At 35.4% G+C, this 25,213-nt stretch overlaps 1 protein-coding gene across 9 annotated transcripts in view; it reads left to right on the top strand.

Moving 5' to 3' along the window:
* The window catches only part of LOC121367498, a 29,373-nt gene extending 5,703 nt beyond the window's left edge, over nt 1-23,670 (top strand). For 2 of the 9 annotated variants that reach the window (XM_041491700.1, XM_041491701.1), the window contains exons 2-12: nt 3,866-3,938; nt 5,008-5,025; nt 7,492-7,509; nt 12,522-12,539; nt 13,262-13,279; nt 14,256-14,432; nt 15,530-15,629; nt 17,222-17,297; nt 19,003-19,074; nt 22,432-22,499; nt 22,883-23,670. In XM_041491700.1, coding sequence (XP_041347634.1) covers nt 3,887-3,938; nt 5,008-5,025; nt 7,492-7,509; nt 12,522-12,539; nt 13,262-13,279; nt 14,256-14,432; nt 15,530-15,629; nt 17,222-17,297; nt 19,003-19,074; nt 22,432-22,482 — 600 coding nt within the window. In that variant the 5' untranslated portion in view covers nt 3,866-3,886 and the 3' untranslated portion in view covers nt 22,483-22,499; nt 22,883-23,670. The other 7 variants (XM_041491705.1, XM_041491706.1, XM_041491704.1 and 4 more) reach the window with 6 other exon arrangements.
* Nucleotides 23,671-25,213: the final 1,543 nt, after the last annotated feature.

Here is a 25,213-nt window from a genome sequence, read left to right as displayed (position 1 = left end):
ACTGCCCAAATTCAAGCGAAGATTGCCCATAAAACGGGTTCTCGTTGGCACTAACAACATACACCATTGCGAACATACATTATATAAGCATTTATTTTCACTCCAAAATTGAGAACATTTCCGTCTCAGGTTTTTTGCTATATGACCGCATCTGGCAGTAGTACCGGTCTGAACAGGTGGTTCATTAACCGATTCACTCCGGCTGTCACTTGCGCTATATACCCATGTCCCAAAAGGTCGATGCACAATATTACAAAATAACATGGGCAAAATACAGCCAGAAGGCTTACCATTAAACATACATATTGTTTTAATTCTTCACCATTTCCTAGAAGTGAATATATGTGAACCATAACATGTGTCACAATTAGGAACTGTGGACCGTCATCAATCAACTCTCATCCGGAAGTGATCTGTGTAGTGATACCTTATTACAATGCTTCGCCACATTAAAATAAAAACTGGTCTACTAACCTTGACCCCTGTCAAATTTCTATAACAAGCGGACGTTATTTACAGGTTGACATGTTGTTATTTTTCATAATTCTGGACAAAATATTAATTTTAAGTTTCAAAAGATGAAAGAAATAAAAAGTACCTTTTGTCAAATATATCATATAAAAAAATTACCGTTGGATATGTTGTATTTACTGTGTACGAAGCCAAAATAAGGATGCGAAAAGTGACTTTCGTCTACCTTAGAACTCCACTCGCGCTTAAAGTTACATTATCTGGTTACCATGATATTATAACATCATGTACAAATGTTAAATACAAGCTCAAATGCACTTTTAAAAAAGTCGTGTGTGTTCGCTATGAACGGATATCGTCAAACGTATACGCTTGATTCGTCGCCTATGCGCCATAGCTCGGCAAAGAAACGACAGCCTGTTGTCAGTTTCAGTTAACATGTGCGTTTGCAGATTTCAAATTGTAGGGTTCGTCTCAAAACATTAAAAGAGAAATCTTGCGCTGTAGTTAAAACCGGTTTGATCTTGACAACGTGTTATCGACAGTCGTACCTTCCTATTTCAGAATTGATATTTTATAAAGTGTTAGTAGAACTTTCAAAGTTTAGTTTGTATACTAGTAACACATTAATCATGTATATATTTTTAAAATAAAATATACTAAAGTAGACAATGAACGTTTTCACTTCTTAATTTTACATTAATTTTAATCGACAAATTCAAATAAATATTATTTCGTTTGGAAAGGGTAAAGTTGGATGGGGTGTGTGTTTAACGACATCAAAGATAAAGCATATTGATTTAATAATCATCCGACCCCATACAACCGTAAATAAAATGTGTTGAGTGCGTCGTTAAATAAAACATATCCTATCCTTCCTTCCATCTGCTGTTGGATGTCTAACATTTGGTAATTTTGACATATAATCTTAGAGAGGAATCGGGTGCATGTGCAGGGGGAGGGTATTGGAGGTCGAAACCCTTACTTGCCCAAGCGTAAAAAAAAATCGAAACGTATTTTTTTGGGGAGCATGGCCCCATATAAATTTCGCTTAACACAGTCTATAACCCCAACCCCGCTGAAATCCCTGCACACGCACCTTGGAAACCCGCTACATTTTTTTTTGTTCAGCAAGGGATTGTTTATATGTACCATCCCACAGACAGGATATTACACACCATGGTCTTTTTGCATACCCGCCGATGGGGATCGATCCTAGACTGACCGCGCATTTCCAGAAAACACCTTTTTAGGTCTAAGTAATGAATAAAAATAACATATAGTCTTGAAAAATGTTACATAAATCGAACACAGTACCCTCTTCCTCTACCCCTAGAGCGTTACGTAATTAGTAACACCCCCTTACATGTAACGCGTATGCCAACAGCTGGCCACTGTCAAAATTTCAAGGCAAATCCCCCACTCACAGACCCCTGGAAAGGCGTTGTACCATACCTCTATGGATATAAATATTATTTAGGAGATATAAGACGACCCCTCAATCAAGACAGTTAAATTTGTTCAAAAATTGCGAAATCTCACGTGATCTCTTGTTGGGGAATTCTATACTTGTGATAAGCCAATGAAAACCGAGATCGGTACGAGCCCGTCAAAAGTGTTCCACTTTCAAAATCATGGCTTTGTTTTTTACCTGGATAAGCCAGCGTAGTGAAACCAATGCGGAGTGCGGCGTCATATATGCACCAAACGTAATTGGATTTTCTGTTCTATATGCTTAAATTATAAAAATATTCCAGGGAATGTAGTTTTAAACGATCGGCCCCATAGAATCTGTATTTTATTAATACAGTGTGATGCTGTCTGTACCAAACAAATAAGGAAATAAGAAACCTTTTGTGCACGGTGGTTGATACATGTTCATAAGCGTAAATGCTGGAGAAAATCATCAAATTCGGGCAAAATGAAATAATATATGTTTTGGTGTATAGATGTTGTAGGGAATCAGACATTCAACACGAGTGGACATACTATTGTGGAAAACGGTAAAGTTGTAAAATAAAACAGTTCGTTTAATTAATTTTTCGTGTTGTGTGGATTGCAAGATAAATAAAATAACTGGTTACAACCTCGCGGTATTGTAACCTTCGTAGGATAGAGCCGATCTTAAGACAGTAACCAGTGTGTTTGTGTGTGGCGTGCGTGTCACCGTGTGTCTGTCTGCGTCTATATATATATATATATATATATATATATTAATTAAATTAAAATTAGGGAATAACCCTACTGTTTTCCGATTTGCGGACGTATATCGGTGGTTTTACTGTCGCAAATTTAGTTATATATATATATTAGTTGCGCGGTTTTTAATAGGCGTACGGGATTATACGCTCCTCCAAAATCTGTATTTCCCGAGGCGTAACGAATTTATTTGATTTTATAACATCTTTGTTTTATAATTAAACTAAAATTACACTAACAGTCAAACTTTTAAATAGAGTACACAGACATTTTGAGTTTGAGTTTAATAACATAAAATAACATCAAATTCCTAAAAATATATTGGATTTTTTTGTTAACAAATAACTATGCGAGGTATTACTGCTGTTTTGTTAGCTGTTTGGGTATTAAGAGTGTCAACAAGGATTCAGGGTGGTTTCACCCTGAAATCATTTCGAACCCTGTGTTTCGCAAAAGGAGACAACTCTTAACGCCTTATTATCTTGCGTTTTTAAACGTTTATGATTATGTTGTAATCGTATCGGGAAAAACAAAATGGAACACCCGCAGCCTAACAAAAATATTTGTCGTGTTGAACTAACTTGTAGAACATGTAAAAAAAAGCAGGTAAAGTCGTTACTTCAAATATGTTCGTGATAATTAGCCCAAGTTCTAACACGGTAACCGATTACGCACTGCTATATTCTAGCATTAGCTATTAATGCACGAAAAACTACAATCTAGCACATTTTTTTTGCCAAACGTGCTCAAGAAATCTTCAAATAAACAGTAAAAATAAAATTTACGGAATTGTGGTATTCCCATTCATAATGAATTCAAGACTTTTAAGAAATTTAATCAGTGAGGCGTGTTGGGAAAAATTTCGTCGCTCTCATACGCAGTTTGTATTTTCGTACAACCAGTCGAGCAAGTCACGTGACATTTCGTACACCCCAGAAAATTCTGTATTTTCCCGCAAATCCTGTATTTTCCCGCAAATGACACGGCGATGCATTGGCTATTGACCAAACAAAACGCATGCAATTTATCTAAAAGGTAATAAATATCAGTATTTGAAATAATTTTGTCAGTTTGTTCTCACTTTATTAGCTGCCGAATTTAGTGAATCAGGGTTTGTGAACGTGTATGTAAAATGGTGTGGTTATTAAATTTTATTGTGCAACTCTCTATTTCAGTGTTTTTGTTCACATTTCAGGTCTTCCAACAGGCTATCTAGATGACGTGGACACTTCTCATTGTGCCTCTCCTGGGGGCCCTGTTAATCGATGGTCTGTATATGGGTCATTCTCCGCTCTAGGTAGTACTAAACCAAATAACACCCGGCGGGGTCAAAGTTCGGCTGGGTCAAAGTTCAAGGTGCAATGAACTTTTGATAGAGCAGTTATTACCACAAGTCCTGCCATTGGTGATAAATGTAACAGTGTTGTAAAATAAATTAGTTTCATCTAGGCAATACATGTATGCAATTTAATTTCATCCTTTAGGACTGTATCAAGTAGCCTTTTACCTGAAAAATGTATAAACGTACCTGTAAAACTAAGTACTACAAGTTGGTGTGTAACTGGGATTGTTGTAAAAAGATCCTGTTATATCGAAAATGAGCCATGAAACGTTCCACTTTCTTCAGTTAATACTTTGAGGGAGGGGTTGCAGTACTGATATTTATGGGTCATGGTTTGGTTGATATATAGAGAATAACACACGAGTGGCCGTTAGATACCATTTATCTTACAACGAGTTGTTTTAAATGTATCTAACGAGCGAAAGTGAGTTTGATACGTTTTTAAACAACGAGTTGTAAGATAAATGGTATGTAACGGACACGAATGTATTATTCTATTTCTTACATATCCTCAAAAACCAGGTTTTAAGCAAACTTTAATATCTTTTTCGACTAAAAGTTATTTACAGCCTTTGCACTTGTAGCTAACTTACGCGTCACAAACAATTGTCGGGTTATCTATACGTCACTGTAATCGATTTCGATCGTGCTGTTTTTTTCATTGCATTATGGCATTGGGGACCTTGTCATCCCCTGGGAGCTGCCAGTTGTATGTCTTGAAATTGTTAACACACGTACATGTGTAAACAAATATGTGTTATCAAAAATAACGAATGATGTTCTCACCAGTGGGTGTGTAAGAAAATGTTTTGAACCAAATACGATTTTATTTGGTATAGTACAACCCCTAGAACCCATTTACCGGAAACATGCACATAAACATATAAAACAGCCAATGACGAAGCCCTCTGCATGTATTTTATAATATAGCATCTAAATATTTAAAAAAAACCCTTGTTTAATTGTTATTCGGAATATTGTTTTTACTTTTGCAGCCTCAAGATCAACGTCAAGTAAGTATTAAAATTGTGAATCAATGGTTAACATGTTTACACAGGTTAATAGTAAAAGTTCTTTTAATTTTGTATGTTTGCATATGAATAATCAAGCCTTACGTTTCATAATGTGGGCATTCGCGAAACGCTTTGTCGTTAGCGTTAAGACAGAACACGGACTGGTGGCCACGAGCAAACCGAACGTTAACTAACGTCAAGCGGCCTCGGTGGTGCAGTGGTTAAGCCATCGGACTTCAGGCTGGTAGGTACAGGGTTCGCAGCCCGGTACCGGCTCCAACCCAGAGCGATTTCTGAAGGACTCATTGGGTAGATGTAAGGCCACTACACTCTCTTCTCTCTCACTAACCACTTACCAACTTACAACTAACCCAATGTCCTGAACAGACAGCCCAGATAGCTGATGTGTGTGCCCAGGACAGCGTGCTTGAACCTTAATTGGATATAAGCACAAAAATAAGTTTAAATGAAATGATCTAACGTCAATGAAAAGTTACTCACAGCGAACAAAAATAGCTGCCATACTTTTCAATTTGCACACTTAAACTGTTAAACATTGTTAACTTTTTCACACTGGAATAAATTAGTTATGCTCTAAAAAAATTAACGTGTGTATCATTATTGGAATTAAACAAAATAAATTTCATTACATCGGCAAGCAGTAATTTTTCTAAATTTTTCGTTGATAATTATATGTTCACAGTTTTGTTACCGTGTTAACTGTTTAATAAAAACAATCAATGAATTAAACGGATTTTGTTTCATGCATTAAATGTTATAAGGATATACTTTTGTTTTTGAAACCAAAAGCCTACTAATGATTTCAATATCTTATTTGAGAATAATACAAAGTCAAGCATTTTAGCTATTTTGGTCAAATATTTTGGAAAACGTTTGTATATTAGAATACCATTGCACAGACATTAAAATGCCCGCGGCGAACGTTCGCTTTAAAAAATGTAATGCAGTTCCAAGTTCAGCCAGCTAACGTTTCGCTAATGTTCGCGAACTATTTGATTGGTTCCCAACATGGCTATTTGGTTTACCATATAGCGCATAAAGCAGTCTAGTAGACGTTTTTCTGCTAGGTGTGGCTGAACGCAGCCCAGGACTACTGGTAATTCTACCTTTCTGTGTTGATCGTTATTACTTGTGTTTATAGTCTCAATATTTAGTAGATTTTTTAATATGTAAGTATTTGGAACAGATGACCGAGTTCTGTTGTCTTGTTACATGCCATGAGTGTTATTTTATGTCAGAAACGTGTAGTTGTCACCATATTGAGTCTCAGTGGCGGGTCACATGTTTAGTTGTACACTGTATTAAAATCGACAACGAGATTTGTATGTCTCACCAAAAACCTTGCTAGGTGAGTAAAATACACAACTTGTTAATTTGAAATCTGTAAAGCTGTAATCGTATTATAGTTGTGTAGTTAAATCAAGCCATATTAGTTTTTCATTTTATTAATATTATCCGAGATTGATTAATTACCAATAATCATCTATTTTTAACTATATTTTATTAATTTTATTTATTTTTTAGCTAAATACTCCTCTTCAAGTAATCATAACAACAAACACATGATTTACAAGTATTTATTGTAAAAAAAAAAAAAAAAAAAAAAAAAAAAGTCCTTTAATTTTAAATTCTTTAAACATAATCAACGTGAGTAGTATTTGAATGTTTTGAACTTTATTGCTACCTTATGTTTAAAATATTCACCGATACTACTTTCATTCTATCAAATTACACTAAATTGTTACAGTTAATTTTTTATTACCCAAACTTATTTTAATATTTATTTTAATTTTTACTAAAATTGTCCAGCCAATAGATACTAGTTCTAGAAGCAGTCATGTTGTTCATGCTTGTTTAATTTTATATCTTTGCAAAGAATAATTGAAGATTACTGGTAATTACAGCCTTTTGTCCTGATTTGTGTCTTCTTATTTTTAACTCCTAGTCAACTGTCGAGTATACTTGTAATATATAACGCGGTTGTTTTTTTAAAAAGAAAAAAAAGTTTTATTGTATTTTCCTAACACGCCATTCTTCGATTTTGTTGTTATGTGTATTTATGTGACAAACAAATGTAGTTTTTCATACATAGCGATTGAGGGTGGGTTGCATCTGAACTATTATTCAATCTGAGTTTCATTATCTTTTGTTTCAATTACAATTATCAGTGTGACTATTTTAAGTCCATTTTGACAGTCTGTTTAAAGATTTAATATTGTTATGAAAAATATATTTATTAAAATATTTGCCTTTCTTTGTTATTCAGTACATTAAAAATGGCAATTAATTTTGTTTTGTTTTGTTACTTCAGGGCAGTTGACCGTGTGACTTTAACGTATTCATTAGTATTATCTTATAGAGATTAATATAATAATTCATGAATCAACTATATCCACATTTAAATACTATAATGCTATTTTATTTTATTTATTTTATTTTTCACAGCTACAAGCTCCACTTCAAGTAAGTATTTAATTTTCATTTCAACATATTTTCGTGCTTATATCCAATTAAGGTTCAGGCACAGCTGAAAGTTATTTTAATTTTAAATAGGTCGTAATTTCACCTTTCTGGTTTGATGTTTTTTCCCTTCTTTTGTCTATATCTCCAGTATTACTATTAAGTATATTTTATATTTACACATGATCATCGCATTTTGTTTGTTCTAAACACGTCATACTTAAAGTTTGTGTAGCCTATTATGCCATATAGGACAGAAACAAGTAGTTTTAAATTTAACCATATCGATGATTGAAGGGTGAAAGGAAAACAAATAAAGTTTTAACCATATCGATACTTGGAGGATGAGGGTCTTGCTTGAGTATTAGAAATGACGACGAAATGTTATGTTAAAGCTGCATGAATGTAACCAGATGGTATTACTTGGAGGGATTGGGGTGCGGACATTAAATAATAATAACAGAATATACCTAATTAAGTAGTTTTTAAGGAGTGGCTCCCCCAGTGACCCCTGGCTACTGAGGCTTAAAGTTAACCATTAATATTATCCTCAGTTTTTCACTAATATATGTTAACTTTCATTGTTATTAATTTTTATTATTACAGCCACAATGTCCTCTTCACGTAAGTATTACAATTATCCAACCAATGAAAACAGGTTTTACAAGCTTTTATAATTTATTGTGAAAATTTAAGTTAATTGTTTTTTTTAATACAAATTTAATGAAGATGACTTCGTCATTGAAGCTCGTTACATTGTATTCTGATCATCATTATTTCGACCAAACGTTTATATAATTTATCAATATTATCTTCATACTAACTAAATGAAACAACCTATGAATCAGTTACAGTTAATATTTAATTAGCTAACTTATTTTAAATTTAGTTTTAATTCTCCACAACCCACAAGTAAGTATTGATAGTGTCCAAGTAATGAACACAGTTTCTTGTAGTAGTGATTGTTATTCAAACATTTTCATTTTATATTCTCGCATAAGCACTAGTAGTAATTTATATATTATCGTCAATTTTCATGGAAAAATATCCCTTTGTTTGCTTTGTACAGCCAATAAATACACCCACATTCTCACAATTAACATGGAATACCAATTCATAATTGAATCCAGTTTCACCAAAGATAGTTGACCAACATACAATGTACAAGTTTGCTTTGGTGAGACTCTTGCCTATTTATTTTGTCATCGTTTTAGATGAAGTGACGGGCTTGTCAGCTGTGATGGCGGTACTCATGTTTTAGATCAAGTGACGGGCTTGTCAGCTGTGATGGCGGTACTAGCGACGGGTGCCACCGGTGGGGCAGGATATACTCGCCTTTCTCAAACACCTGGCATCATCACAGTTTTGACGGATTTATGAGTGCATGCCATTGCAGCTGTTTATTCCAGTGAGCTCTGTATTGTGCTAGCTTTGATTTAGTAAACTAGTCTGGGAGTGCCTGTCTTCTGTTTGGCAGTCAAGTAAAGGCGCTCTTCGGGAATACCTGTCCTATAAACAAGGCACTAGATAGAACATCATGGAATCGACCACTATTTTGCCAAATGTCTATTCGACTCTGCATTGTGCAGAAATACGGTCTTGATCACGGATAAGGTTTTGTCGTTCAGTTAGTATGTTACATCAAGGAAGCTGACAGCGTCCAATGATAGTTGAACCACACACAATTGTTAAAGTGATTGGGAAGTGATATTGGGGCTTTAAGTTATTTATTAATGATTTGCTCAGATTAATTTTGATAATTTATAAATCAGTTATAATCCTTAGTTAACTAATACATTTTAAATTTATGTTTTAATTTTTCTATTACAGCTACAGGATCGACATTATGTAAGTATTCAAACTGTCCAACTTAAGGACACAGGTTTTCAAGCATCTATTACAGAAACATTCCTTTGATATTGAATACTTCTGTAAGACTAAATGTTCCTCATTGTTCTAATTGGTTTTTGTCAACATATTTTTAAGTGATTAATCAGTTGGTATTATTTTCAAACTACTTATTTATAATAATTGTAAATCGGGAACAGTTGATATTCAATTACCGTAAGTATTTTAACTTTTATATTTTATTTCTTTACTTGTACAGCTCTAAGTTCTACACAACGTAAGTATTAAAATTGTCCAACCAGTTGAAGTATTTATTGTTGGAATTTTTATTTAGTTTTTCGTCTTATGTAAAAATAATCAAATAGTAATATTACCCTTCTGTTCTGATTACTTTTCTCTAATATATGTTTTTTTGTTTGTTTTGGTTTTCTTCACTGTTTTCTTTCTTGTTTTGTTGAGTTGGGGTAAGGGTGTTAAAATATTTAGACATTTAGACTACAACATTCAAGGTGAGACATAAAGAAAGAATCTGTCTATATGTCCAATTTCATTTTGTTTAATTGTTTTAATTTTTATTTCCTAATCACACTTGCTTCTATTTCTATTGCCCATTTTATGTTTTGTAAGCCACAAATAGATGCAACCTTTCGCTAAATTGATGTTTGAAGGATGGGAGGCATTTTATATTAAAAATAGCACGGAGATCGTTGATAGTTGAAACACATTTTTTAAACTATAGGTGTGTTTTGCATTAGTAAATGGCGTTAAGTGGCTAAGAAAATGATATTATTATCATATTATTACCATATGTTCAACATAACCGAGTTAATAATAATCATACGAAGCACATGTGTAATAGCAAGTGTAATGACGTAATTTTGGACAGCGACGTCATAACATGACATTGCTTCTCCAGTCCTAGCTCAGACTGTGCATTTTGAAAGATGGTGTCATTTCATCATCTCCTTCTAGTTGTGGCTGAAACAATTTGAGTTGGGTCTTGTTTTTCATAAAGAAAACAACAATAATAATATAGATAATAAAGAAAGTATTACACTCGCGTCGTGTGTGAGTCGTACTGATTTTACGGATGCAGGATGCATGTATTACCCGCGCTCTCGCTTGCAGCTGAAATTTCCACTTCAAGAAAGAAGTAGTATATGTATTAACAGGGTACAATCGATGATTACAAACGTTTGAGGCACTTTATTAAAAATATGTTTCTAAATTTAAAATTATTGGATAAGAATAATGACGGTCAATTTATACCTCTTCCTTGCTGTTTTGTATCGCTATCGTTCTGTTGAATGATTTCTTAATATTATAATAACTTGTTAGTAGGCTACAGTGAATAATTAATTACCAAAACCTATTTCACTTTCTTTTTTTTTCTTTTTTTTACAGCTCCAAAAGTCACATCAAGTAAGTGTTAAAACTATCAAACCAATACACATCAGTACTAGAAGCATTTATTGCTAAAAGTCCCTTTAAGTTTATATTCATGTATAACAATAAGCAAGGACTAGCAATTTTAACTTTCTGTTCTGATTTTTCTGTCCTTTTTATTGATTTTGTTTGTGACCTATGTACTTGTACAATCCAACTGTAAATGCATTAAACATGGCAGTGAGTGTTATCTTACATCTGAACCATCAGCAGTATGTGTTGATAGCTGTTATTTTTTATTTGTAAAGTTGAATAATGCGTGGTTATAGTGGGGATTTAATATTATCGCTAGACAGATTAATTGCTATTATAATAATTCATGAATCAATTATCTTTCATATTTATCAAATATCTGTTTTATTTAATTTTATTAAATGTATTTTTTTTTTCAGCTAAAACTCCACTTCAAGTAAGTATTAAAATTATAAAAAATTACAATTGTTGATTAATATTAGAAACAAATAGTTTAAACAGGTCAATGCAATTTTCATCAAATCGTCCATGAAACACGGGCACATTGCCACAAGTACGCACCGATTTACCTTTTTCCATTTTAAGATTACGAAGTAAAAACTATCGAGAAATGCTCCTCAATTCCAGTAAGGTTTAAATACAATTCTGGAGCTGGTAGCAGGAGGCGAACCAAGTACTAACCAGCCTAACCGGATGTAGTTCACAATTTGTGGTTTGTTATATTGATGCTTGGTGGTGGGAGCTGGTAGCAGGAGGCGAACCAAGTACTAACCAGCCTAACCGGATGTAGTTCACAATTTGTAGTTTGTTATATTGATGCTTGGTGGTGGGAGCTGGTAGCAGGAGGCGAACCAAGTACTAACCAGCCTAACCGGATGTAGTTCACAATTTGTGGTTTGTTATATTGATGCTTGGTGGTGGGAGCTGGTAGCAGGAGGCGAACCAAGTACTAACCAGCCTAACCGGATGTAGTTCACAATTTGTGGTTTGTTATATTGATGCTTGGTGGTGGGAGCTGGTAGCAGGAGGCGAACCAAGTACTAACCAGCCTAACCGAATGTAGTTCACAATTTGTGGTTTGTTATATTGATGCTTGGTGGTGGGAGCTGGTAGCAGGAGGCGAAGCAAGTACTAACCAGCCTAACCGAATGTAGTTCACAATTTGTGGTTTGTTATATTGATGCTTGGTGGTGGGAGCTGGTAGCAGGAGGCGAACCAAGTACTAACCAGCCTAACCGAATGTAGTTCACAATTTGTGGTTTGTTATATTGATGCTTGGTGGTGGGAGCTGGTAGCAGGAGGCGAACCAAGTACTAACCAGCCTAACCGGATGTAGTTCACAATTTGTGGTTTGTTATATTGATGCTTGGTGGTGGGAGATGTCTCACCTGTTTCAAAACATCGACCCTGGCAATTATGAAAATGGCCTCAGCAAACAATATGCCGTAGAAAGTCTCTACAGTATTTTACACGGCAGTTTTGCGGATAATTTATAAAAGAGGGTTAATCTGAGAATATTACAAAAATAAATAATTAACTAAGAAAAGTGACATTAGAACTTTAAATTTTAATGGCAAACTAAATGTCATGAACAATTTTAAAGACTGCGACAATCTCCACGACTTTGCCGATTGCCGATTGCCGTGGTTAATTGCAAGGGCTGAATTTTAGGGTACGATGTTAGTATGTTGAAGTTATTAAATGTTGCTTTTTTTCCCCCTTTTTTTTTCTTTTTTTTTTAATTACAGCTACTAAAACCAATTCATGTGAGTATTAAAATTATCCAAGCAATGCCAACATATTTTACAAGCTTGTATTTTGAAATGATTTTAATTTGAAACTTCTTGAAGAAGAATAATGAATATTAATTAATTCATCAATGCTATCTCCATACTAGCTAATTATGCAAACTTATGAATCACTTAAAAAAATAAAAAATAAAATTTGCACAATTACATTCCATGATGATTTTTGTTGCCCACCATTGTGGTTTGAAGGATGAGGATGGGGGTTGGAGTGGGGAGCTCATGTGATTTCTTGTGTATTATGTTAAATATATCGCGATACATGGATGCCACTCTGTTGATAGTTGCAAGATAAAAAAAATTAAGATGTAGCTGTGGTCGTATTTTGCTTTTATTAATTATTATATATTTAAAAAAAAAAAAATCTAAATATTGCATTAGTAAAGGAAATTAAATGACGGGACAAATGATATCGGGGTATTAAATAATTAATTCATTAATGATAATATTTTCATTCATATTTTACTAATGTAGGTTTTTTACATCATTTTTACAGCTACAAGTAAATACAAAAAGTATCAAAATAATGGACATATGGGTTTCAAGCATTTATTAAAAATATTTCTTTTAATTAAAAATTTGTCAACATTATCTTAATACTAATTACAATAACTTGTGAATCAGTTATAGTCGATATTTAATTACCTAAACTATTGTAATTTCATTTAATATTGTCTTTACAGCCGCAAAGTTCATGCCAAGTAAGTATTACAACTGTCCAACCCCTAGACACTACTAAAAGCAATTTACTGATAAAAAGTCCCGATCACTTTATATTCTTGTATAAGAACGATCATTCAGCTTATCGTTATACACAAGTAGTATTCGTTTGAAAATTAATCTTAGAATTTAATTAGATGTAGTAAATTATTTCTTTAATTTTGTTTGTAAACGTGTGGCTATCATTACTCTTTTGACAACGATATCATAACTGTTCAAATATCACCCAAACTCCCCTTTGAGTGGATATAAGACTGTCATTAAAATTTTATTCATCCAATCTGGAGAGTGGCAGTCCCTCATACGAATGAGCAGGAACGATATATTTTCATGTCTGAATGGGAGTCCTCTATATGAAGCAAGGACAATGTCTTGTCAGGGAATGGCAGTCCTCCATATGAAGCGTGGATGATGTCGTCACACTGAAGAGTGTCAGTCATCTATATAAAGCAGGAATGATGACGTGACATTTCGCAGAGTGTCAGTCCTCCAGACAAAGCAGAAATGAAATCTTGTCGTACTGGAGAAATATCTGAGTCAGTAATGGGTTAATTCCATCACGAGTTTGTCAAAATTTACATCCTTTGTATCATGTCCTGTGTAGAAATGCGAGCTTATCACTTATCAATTGAGAATAAACAAATATCAATAGATAATAAAGAATTGAAGTAATATTAACAGAATGATAACCGTTGTATAATTATGATCCGTGATTTGTGCAGAACTAAACTTGTTATCTGCCAGTTGAGCCAGTCTTAGGAGTGGCAGTCCTCCAGACAGCGCCTAAACGATAATCCAGCTGCGTGTGCAGGTTGAGGGTTTTGTGAATCAATCCTCTACCCCCGTTCAAACAAATGTTCTGACACCGATTCATAATAACTTTATGGAATTAAACGTTATAATCGTTTTATTGTTCATAATGACAACTTTTGTTTTGTTTCTGTGTTCTTTTGGCAGTTAATGGACAGTGGTCAGGTTGGACAGTATCTGAACATATAGACTGTGATGACCATTGCTTGGAAACAATCGTCTACAAAAGAACGTGTAGGAAGCCAGTCCCCTCGATTGAAGGTAGACCGTGTTTCGGAAACTCGACCTCAAACACTACAACAGTATGCAGGTGGGACCTCTGCGGTAAGGCCATATGCAATGATACACTGGTTGAAAGAATAGTGGTTCACACCAGCACCTTTACCCATAGTGACAAGAACATAACAAGTGTTACTGACATTCAGTCTCACATTACATCCTTGTACTTAATACAGACATTACGATGCTAATAGTAATTGAAATGTGGTCCACGATACCAAGTTTCTCCAAATGTCTTTCTCTTAGTATAATAGCAGGCACTAGTGAGCTCTCATGGGAAATATTAAACGAGAAACCAAAATTATAATGTTCAGTGTTTCTTACAGACGCACAACACTGGGTCCTGGTAAGAAAAATGAATACGTTTTGGTAATGTCATTGATAGTCAATTAAATGACCACATATATGTAGCCTGTTGTCATCTGATGTGAACAGCAAAGAAATGCTTGAATACATCAGTGAGCACAATCCAGTCAAATCTGTGTTAAGCAGCCACCAAATGGAGTGTCAAAAAGTGGCCCTTCAATACAGGTTGTCGCAAGAGCAGGTGTGATTATATATATTTGAAATTTAAAAATTCGCTTTTTGTCGCTCTTATTATAAACTGACAGTTTTAATGATTAACTAATATGGTTTATGCAAGGACTGATCATGAAAAACCTTGGCTGATGAATAAATGAATGAATGAATGTTTAAGGACACCCCAGTACGAACAATACTTTGGCTATTGGGTGTCAAACTATATATGTTAAAGGCAAAACAACCTTGGCTGAGTGTCTGTATACATGGGTGGGGTGGGTTTTAATATTAACATAATAACTACATGGTCAACTTCGATTACAAAATCAATGTACTGTGATATCCTTTATTTGTTTTGGGCTTACATTTTGTTTTTCTTTTCCTCTTTTTGCTAAAAGCAGAAGGTATGTCGTGGGTAATTGAATTCATGGATTACAAAGGGTAGTGTTGTAAATTCATATTATATGTGTGCACGTATATTGCATTTACGTTGTGTTCTTAAATTTGCTGACAACACTAGTCAACGAATTACACAAAATTTCGACAACCGCGAAAGTGCTTTAACAGTAAATAAAAATGAAAATGCGAGTCATTGGTAACAATTTACCTTGTTTTTCTTTCAGCAATCGAGAAATTTGTGGGCTTGGGTATGGGCCGTATTGTCGTAATAGCCATTTTGGTGCTCCTTCTCGTTACTCTTTCAGCAGTTTGTTTTTTTACCAGGTAATTAATATAACTTTCCAGTATTGTTCGTTTAACAATATTAACGTTTATATAATGGCGTAGCGTGGTCTGGAACTGGTGTGTATGTGTGTGTGTGTGTGTGTGTGTGTGTGTGTGTGTGTGTGTGTGTGAATATAAAGTAAGCTGACCATTTTGTCTACATGTTAGCGTAATTTCGGGCTTTGGTAACTACGGACTGTGGATCGTCCTTAACAATTTAGCATTTATATTCATTAAACTCACCAAGCAGATTTGTAGTTACATTAAAGTGTTTTTGTATAACTGGATGATCCAGGATGTACTCTGGATGGCAATAATTAATCCATAAATTGTATACAAAAGTTAGAGCTTTACACACATTATGGCGTATACACCACTCACGTATCATACTCCTATGGACTTTAAGCAACAACTCGAGCAATTTTAGTTTTACATGGTAAAGTTCTTAGCCATTACGACAGAATAATATGGAGAGGGGGAAGATATAGCTCAGTTGGTAGAGCGCTCACCTGAGCAGCTTGTGTCCTAGGATCAAATCACCCTAGTGAACCATTTTCTGACTGGGGGGTTTCTCATCCGAGCCAGTACCCCACAACTGGTATATCAAAGACCGTGGCATGTGCTTTGCTGTTAGTGGGTAATGCATAAAAAAAAAGATCTGATGGATCCCACAAAAAACAAATGTAGTGGGTTTGCTCTGGAGACTACATGTCAGTTTTACCAAATGATTGGCACCCATTAACTCAGGATTAATTAATTAATCAATGTGTTCTAGTAGTGTTGTTAAACAAAACAGTAGGGCGATGACCATTAACAGCCGGTTTCTGATCTCTAGGACTGTCATGTAGCGTTTATAAAGAAAAAAATGTTTTATTTAACGACTCTCTCAGCACATTTTATTTACGGGTTATATGGCGTCAGACATATGGTTAAGGACCACACAGATTTTGAGAGGAAACCCGATGTCGCCACTACATGGGCTACTCTTTCCGATTAGCAGCAAGCGATCTTTTATTTGCACTTCCCACAGGCAGGATAGCACAAACCATGGCATTTGTTGAACCAGTTATGGATCACTGGTTGGTGCAAGTGGTTTACACCTACCTACCCATTGAGCCTTGCGGAGCACTCACTCAGGGTTTGGAGTCGGTATCTGGATTAAAAATCCCATGCCTCGACTGGGATTCGAACCCAGTACCTACCAGCCTGTAGACCGATGGCCTAACCACGACGCCACCGAGGCCGGTATGTAGCGTTTATAGGTTACCAACATACATATATGTTTGGCGTCAGAAGTGAACTCGAAACTGATGAAACAGATCAGTGGGGTCCGATTTAGATACTGTGTGTATTTTAGAAAGAGAACTTGGCGACCTGTCACGAATGTCAAAATTCAAAAACGTATGACACTCTAGCTCTTGGCATAACCCACCACCCCCCTCCCCCAATTAACAAAAATGGCCGACTCTGATTTTGATTTCAGTGTATCTTATTTTTACGGCCCTATTCTCAAATATAAACAGAATAGAACTAGGTATCACTCGAAGTACATTGCGAACGTTACCTAATGAACTTAATATTTCTGTTCACAGAAAAAAGAAAACCAAAGAGGCCAGAAAACCAGAAGCCATTAAGATAGTAAGGCATCCAGAAGATAAAGTCAAAGTGGTAACAATTGAAGAGTTCAGGCGCAAAATGCGATATAAACCATTTTCTTTCTACTTTTTAGTTAAAGCCATTATTGTATGTCAGTAAGGGCTAATCGTAGGCCCGCTGATTTGCTGCAAAACGTGATTGATCCTTATGAAATTGTATTGGGTAAATGCCATTTTTTATTTATCAAAATGCTATATACGCCAATTAATTTTTTTTTTTTACTGAAAATGAAAAATGGATATATCGCGTTTTGCGCCTAAACTCTTCAATTGCTCTTTTCAATTATTGACCAACTACTGCTGATGCAAAATATACTAGCGGGTGATTAAAATAAGGTGGCTTAATTTTTGAAGTTGAACATCAGAAAGAAAGTATGTACAAAAGTAGTTTGTTATGTTGTATATTCATAGTAAAAGTTTCATTTTGATACATTTCTTAGCTTAAAATACACCTAATGTGTGTAGTTGAAAAGATTGTCGGCTTACCCACCGTCTTCGTAATAATATAACACCTTTAAGTACAAAATAAAATACTGTAAACATTCCTAGGCCATAATGAATACAGATACATGTTATTACCATGGGCTACAACATGCTGTTGAGGTAGTCAGCGGACTACTTATGATCACTTTCTCATTACATGTATAGACCTAACTAGTCGGGATTGACACTCTTTGAAATGCTGATATTACTCAAATAAATTAATATATTAAATTATGCATTCAGTGTTTGTTTTTCTTTTGTTGGTTTTTTAAAACTTCCTTTCATTGTGTTTGTTTATGATGACCCCACTTCGCCAAGGACAGCGACACGTTCTGGAAACAAGGAAACAAGGTTTCAAGGAAAATATTTTTAGCTCCCCTTAATATGTGGATGTATATGGTATCAATATGATTATAACTTAATGGCTTTCCATAGTCTAAGTTAAGGGAAGAATGAATCACTTTCCTAATTTTTTTAAATTGTTTTTATTATTATATATTTTTTAAAAGAATGTAATTTGCTTTCATTGTTTTAATTTCTGCTGACCACACTTCACCGAAGACAGCCACACGTTCTTGATACAGGAGCTTGGCAAATAATTTTATCCTGCAACAACAGTTTCTATTGACAGATTATGATAACGATAAAGTAGTCATATCCTGCTAGTTAAGTAGCAGGATGTGACTTTTGACGTCACTCATGTGACGTCACACGCATAGCTACATTACAAAGTCGCTCATTTGACCTCTAGGTCATCGTACAATGTGGCTGAAATAACAGAAATAATAGCTTTTTCCCTTATTTTTATGGTCTGCAGGATACAGATAATAACTATTTGATGACGTCGGATATCTGCTTTATCCTGTTTAGGCCGAATGAGAAATTTCCCATTCTTACCTTCACAGGATAAAGCTGATAATCTGACGTCATTATCTAGTTATTCTCTATTTAACAATGCAGTTAATCAGGGGTTGCCCGTCATGCGACTCAGAATGTAATACGTCACACGTCTGTGCTCAAAATTGCCCTTATTTCTTTTCTGATTTATGGACCATGGAAAAAATTCAATTATGTTTACAAAATATCAATGATAAAATGGATATCGGGCTTATGTAGATGGTTGAGTAAAATACTTTTGTGAACAAATCAAATGTATTTCGTTTTAGATAGTATTTTGTTGGGCCATTAAATAGTGATATTATATGGTTGTTGTTTTCTTTGTATTTTGTTTACAGAGAGCGCCAAAAAGGTCTCCAAGCTATCAAATGCAATACGACAATCCTGCCTTTTCAGCTTCACCTGAACGAGTCAGTATCTTATATATATTCCACCGAACCTTGTCCACACCTCGTCATTTATGAGGAGCTATCACTCTAGCTCCCCATCACTCCCTTGAGATTAGTTCTAGGAAAATATGTTTAGCTCCCCTTGACATGTGAAGTTATATGGTATTAATATGGTAATTTATTACATACCAGTGTAAGATATTAATCACGTCATAACAATTACTCAATATCTAACTAGTATAATATTGGCACGCCTAGACTGGCGGGGTTTAGAAAATCAGTGAGCCTCCATGTACCTCGCGAAAGTTCTGATTTGAGCTCTTCATGTCACCATACACAAATGTTTTTTCTAAGGACATTAATTAATTTAGTGGAGATAGAAAGTCACACTGCACTTGTCAAATGTAAACCTCTTACACTGACCTGATAGACCAGACTTACCATCGCACCGTCGTGTTGTGTTTTAATGAATAGGATGATTACCTGTCTTTTGGTCAAGGCATTCAAAACTCTTGTACGCTTGTTTAAAGGGACATTCCTGAGTTTGCTGCATTGTAAGATGTTTCCGACTAATAAAATATTTCTACGATTAAACTTACATATTAAATATATTTTCTTGTTTAGAATATCAGTGTCTGTATATTCAATGTGTTTCTGGTCGTCTTGATATTTGTAAGAAGCCCAAACTGGATTCTATTTTAGGAAATAAAATGAAATTTAACCTAGTAAAAATATTAGAACAACCAGAAACACGTTTAATATACAGCCATTAATATTTTATGCAGAAAAATATATTTGATATGTAATTACAATCGTTCAAAAGGCTGTGTTAGTCGATAACAGCTTAACAATTGCAGCAAACTCAGGAATGTCCCTTTAATAACAAACTGAGAATTCAGCAGCTGTTGAAGGCATCAATCATCAAACTTTCCCTGGGCAATGGACTACTTGTCTTATTCTGTTATTATCCTGGTGTACAAATTTTCTAACAGTAGAAAACGTCCCATCACTGCAAAGTGTCGTCCGGCTGAAGTAGATACATCCGTATTACTATATACGAACACCTCCACACCAATGTCAGTGCATGATCAAACAGCTTATCCCTGTATGTTCTATATCTAAAGTAAAGGTCCAGACATGTGGAGGTCACTTTGTAACGAAATAAGGACCCCAGCTGTCATGACCACTTGATTGGATCTGACAGTATCTGTCGGATTTCTGGTCACGGTAAACGAGCTATATGTGAGAAATGTGCTATGAAACAATTAAAGAAACTCTAGCTCTCTCTCAAATCATTACTCCATTGAAACCAGTGGGCGAGACGTATCCCAGTTGTAAAGTGCTTGCTTGATGCGCGTTCGGTTTGGGATCGATCCCCGTCGGTGGGCTGGTATATCAAAGGCCGTGGTATGTGTTATCCTGTCTATGGGATGACACATTTAAAAGATCCCTTGCTGCTAATCGAAAAGAGTAGCCCATGAGGTTTCCTCTCAATATCTGTGTGGTCCTTAACCATATGTCTGACGCCATATAACCATAAATAAAATGTGTTGAGTGTGTCGTTATATAAAACATTTCTTTTCATTGAAACCATGAATGCACTTAACACCTTTGTCATGAACTTTGTGTATTGTAACATGAGTAGCTCAATCCTTTTAGAAACTTGGGATAAAAGTGGCACTAACAAAATTAAAAAAAACCCCAATAAAGCTCCCATCAGACTGATTTTTCGAACAACATTGGTTAAGCACCTATCTCTGCAATTCCTTTCTCACATACCTCTCTTCTGTTGTTCTAGCACTCCCACGAATACCCAATACACAGACTGTAACTGATGATGATAGCTCTACATTAGGTTTCAGTTATAACCTATATTCTTTGAATTTACAGATCCAATGGACATAAAATATTTCGCAATATATTGTCCTTACCAAAATGTCATCATATTGTAAAAAGGACCCATGAAAAGATTGTGAATCCCCTTTTTAGTGGAAATAGACACCTCATTTATTATACTATCTCGGTTAGTTCAAGGGTTCCAGCATTTTCTCATTTTAAATATGAAGAATAACGGCCATCTTGGATTTGAAGATCTAGGTGATCTCAAATTTCAAAAGTAATATCACTAATAGATTGTGCGTTCACTTTTCAGTACAAAAATGCTATTCACGTATGATCTAACCCAAATATTTCAAGAGCTCTGACGTTTTTTAATTATCAATATGGTGAACAACGGTCATCTTGGCTTTCAATGTCAAGATGCCTTCCAATTACAAAAATAGCCCCACCAGAATATTAGGCATCCTCTTTGTAATGGGAATAGACAACTTATTCATGATTGTAAGTTATGTATAAGTGAGATATTGCGATTTTCGATTTCCAGTATGGCCACCGGTGACCATCATTGATTTGGCCCTCCTGTAGAGTTAGCTAGAACTTTCGCGAGGTACATGGGGGTTAATATTGGTTTAAAGGTCCCAAAGACTTGAAATCCACCCTCAAACTTTGGTCCCCGAAAAATCATCACGGGGCATCCAAATATGACCTCACTATCCCTTAATTAAATAATAATAAAAAATATATATATTTACTTTAAAATAAAATAAAACTTCTGGGTTTTTTGTGTGATTGTTGGGCACTTGTCGTTTTGAGACGGCCCCTGGAAGATGGAATGGCTGAGAGGGCGATCATGTGACGCAACGTCACGATATAAATCGGCGAACTTAGAATTCTGCTGTCCGGAGTTTGCCGAAGCATAACTGAATATGGGTGCTGTCGGGTTTCTTTCTGTAGTGTGTGTATTAGTGATTAATATCTGAATTTCTTTTAATCAATTAACTCGAAAATGATCGATGTAAAGGTATTTCACGTCAAACATAGGATTGTTGTGGTATTAGAGCGGAAATCTTTGACTACTTTTTGGTTGTCGGCAATTGCCAAAAAAATACATAGCTTGGTCTCTGGCTGTAATGAGAGCGTATTTATGTCCAAATGTCCGTCTAGCTCTCTTACAGTCAGAGTACTCGGGCTATTTAAAATAATAACTTGCTTTCATTGTTTTTGTTTCTTCTGACCCCAATTCTGCGAGGACGGCAACACGTTCTCGATACAGGAGCTTGGGAAATTACTTTGACACTGCAGTTATTCGGGCGTTGTCCGTCATGTGAGTCCGAATGTAATACGTCACACGTCTGTGCTAAAAATCGCCCTTATTTCTTTTCTGATTTATGGACCAGCGCAATAATTCTATTATTTATTACAATAGTAAAATTGATGTGATGGTTATGTAGATGGTTTAGTAAAATACTTTTTGGGACAAATCAAATGTATATATTTTCAGATAATACTGTGATGTTATATATTGTTGTTTTTTGACAGATAGTGCCAAGAAAAGTGTTCAATCCATCAAAAGTAAAACGACAATCCTGACTTTACAACTTCATATGGTAATGTATGGCTTTCCATAATCTAAATTAGGTTGAGAAATTAATCACAACCCTCAAATATTTTTTTTTTTATGTTAAGGTCTGCTTGTCTCGTGCAGATTTAGATATATATCGAATCCGTGTTGGTAGTGGCAGTCCTCCTACAGACAGGCTGGGGAGGAGAATGAATGTATCGTCCTGAGTGGCAGTATTCCTGTACATTTAATCCTGTCGATTTTTACTTTATGGTTTTAAATATTTATTGATGGTAGCCTTGTTAAAACATCACTTTAAAACTCTGTCTTGTGCGGATATATGATTTTGATTGTGTTAAATATGTTCGGGCTGTGTAAAAGATCAACTGCCATTAATGTATGGGTTGTTTTGGGGTTGTTTTTTTACAGATAGTGTCGAGAAAGTTCCCTAACTACTCCATCCAAGAAACCTTAAGACTTGAGTCGAACGGAGACTCACGATTGTATACACACGTGGATGTAGACGAACAGCTATAGCAACATTCCTGACAGAGTGGACACTTTTCAGGCGCACATCGTTAAAGGGACATACTCTAGTTTTCAAACACTAAGGCATATGTTTTACTATTAGAGCCGTTTTTGATAACTGAAATTATACTTTACTTAGATTTTAATGTTTAGATTATTCATTTCCGTACATTAGAAGTGTTTTTGGTCATCCTGGTATTTTTAATATGACAAAATGCATTTCTCGTATTTTTAAAAACGCACATACGTCTGAGAGATAACAGTTATTGAGTCAAGGTTTAGTCTATTTTTAGAGGGTATTTCACCATTTCAAAGTCACAGACTTGTTTCACTCAATTGTAACTTTATCCAAATGTGTTACAGGTTTGTAGATTAACTAAACTTAGTGTTAATTTTCATGGGTTGAAACTATCGTCTGTCCCTTTAAGGGAGGGGTGTGTGAGATGGGGTGGGAGTGTATGGTTAGGAATTGGAATAGCGTATAGTTAGGTGGTGTTGATGAACTAAACTCCTCATGTATACAAAAGGTAAATGGTTTACCTGACCAAAAACAGGGCTCTTTGCCTGAAATTGCACGTGATTTTGGAAAAGGATGTACATTCAAGGCTGGCCTCTATTCATGGTGTTACAGTATCCGAAATATGTATACTGTAAACTGACGAGCTACAATAAAGACATGAAATACATCACTTTAGAGTTATTGTGTTTGTACGAAAACAGACATGTTTTAGGGTCCATTTCGAAATACGGTTTCATGGGAGCAAGCAAGAGATCTTTTATATGCACCATCCCACAGACAGGATAACACATACCACGGCCTTTGATATACCAGTCGTGGTGCACTGGCTGGAGCGAGAAATAGCCAAATGGGCCCACCGACGGGGATCGATCCCAAACCGACCGCGCATCAAGCAAGCGCTGTACCACTGAGCTACGTCCCGCTCCTCATGGGAGCAGTGACAACCTTGTCAATACGTTATACGTTGTGCAGAGATACGATTTAAAACCATTTATGGTTTTGTTGTTCAGATTTGGTTTAAGTAGGTAAACAAAATCCTCTCCAAGTTCTCCATATCAGTGACAGTTTTCACGAACAGGATCTTGATTTTCTATAAGATACTAGTAATTGAAAATAAACGTACATCCTTGCAGTCGTCCACCATATTTACAAACCAACTGACTAATCAGAGTGATAACTTCATGTCTATGAATGCAGCAAATTTACAGGTGCCCTCAAAAGGACATTTTTAGTTTATCTGTCTTCTTCCCCATCCTTCCTCTCTCTCTCTCTCTCTCTCTCTCTCTCTCTCTCTCTCTCTCTCTCTCTCTCTCTCTCTCTCTCTCTCTCTCTCTCTGTTTACATCTTTCTTTTCCAAGACAATCGACAATATAAACACACGTTGATCCTATTCACCAGGAAGTCGTCACAAACATAACGATTATGAATCTGTCATTGGCATTAAAAAACGCTGTATCTCTGGACAATTCTGGTTCGCTGCTGGGTGTTCTGTCTAAAGAGGCGAGAACTTGTCTTAACCACGATATTTGGTTCCAACACCGTTTGTAGGACTGCAACTTTTATAGTGCACACTAGTACTTTTTTTACACCTTCCATATAATACGTGACATCTGAATGTATCCACGAATGTGCATAGATTAAAGCAAGCAGCCTTTCATAACAAAATACCGAAGACAGTGGAAACGTATTGAGTTGGTGAATGGTGTTTTGGATTTGTTTTGGATGACCAGATGGTGAAACAGTTGAAGTTACCAGAATTGCATAGACAGTCGGCAATGAAAGGAATTCATGATGGTGATGCTCATTAAGGTAAAGAGAAGACACTTTGGTTAGCCAAGCAGAGATTCTGTTGGCCAGGACTTGAGAAGGACATAGACAGAAAGGTGTAGCACTGTGGTCGGTGTATTAGATGGAAGACTCCAATTCGACCAATAGCAGAATTAGTGTTTATTGAGACTACACGACAATGCAGTGTGTATGTATGGATTTTTGAGTCTGGAGAAATCAAAAGATGAGTATGACAACATTCTTGGTATTACTGATAACTACTCTTTACGCCCAGGCAGTACTATGTTGGAACTAGACAGCACATACCAGCACATTCATCTTGTTTTATAGTTTTCCAGAACAGCTTCTTAGTGACCAAAGTAGAACGTTTGAGAGTAACGTCATCAAGGAACTCCATAAACTTGCCAATGTACAAAAGACCAGAA

The sequence above is a fragment of the Gigantopelta aegis genome, chromosome 3 (genome assembly GCF_016097555.1).
Source record: "Gigantopelta aegis isolate Gae_Host chromosome 3, Gae_host_genome, whole genome shotgun sequence".
In the NCBI taxonomy this organism is placed as follows: domain Eukaryota; kingdom Metazoa; phylum Mollusca; class Gastropoda; order Neomphalida; family Peltospiridae; genus Gigantopelta; species Gigantopelta aegis.
The sequence above is the reverse complement of the archived record's forward strand: the minus strand, read 5'-3'. Positions and strand labels throughout refer to the sequence as shown.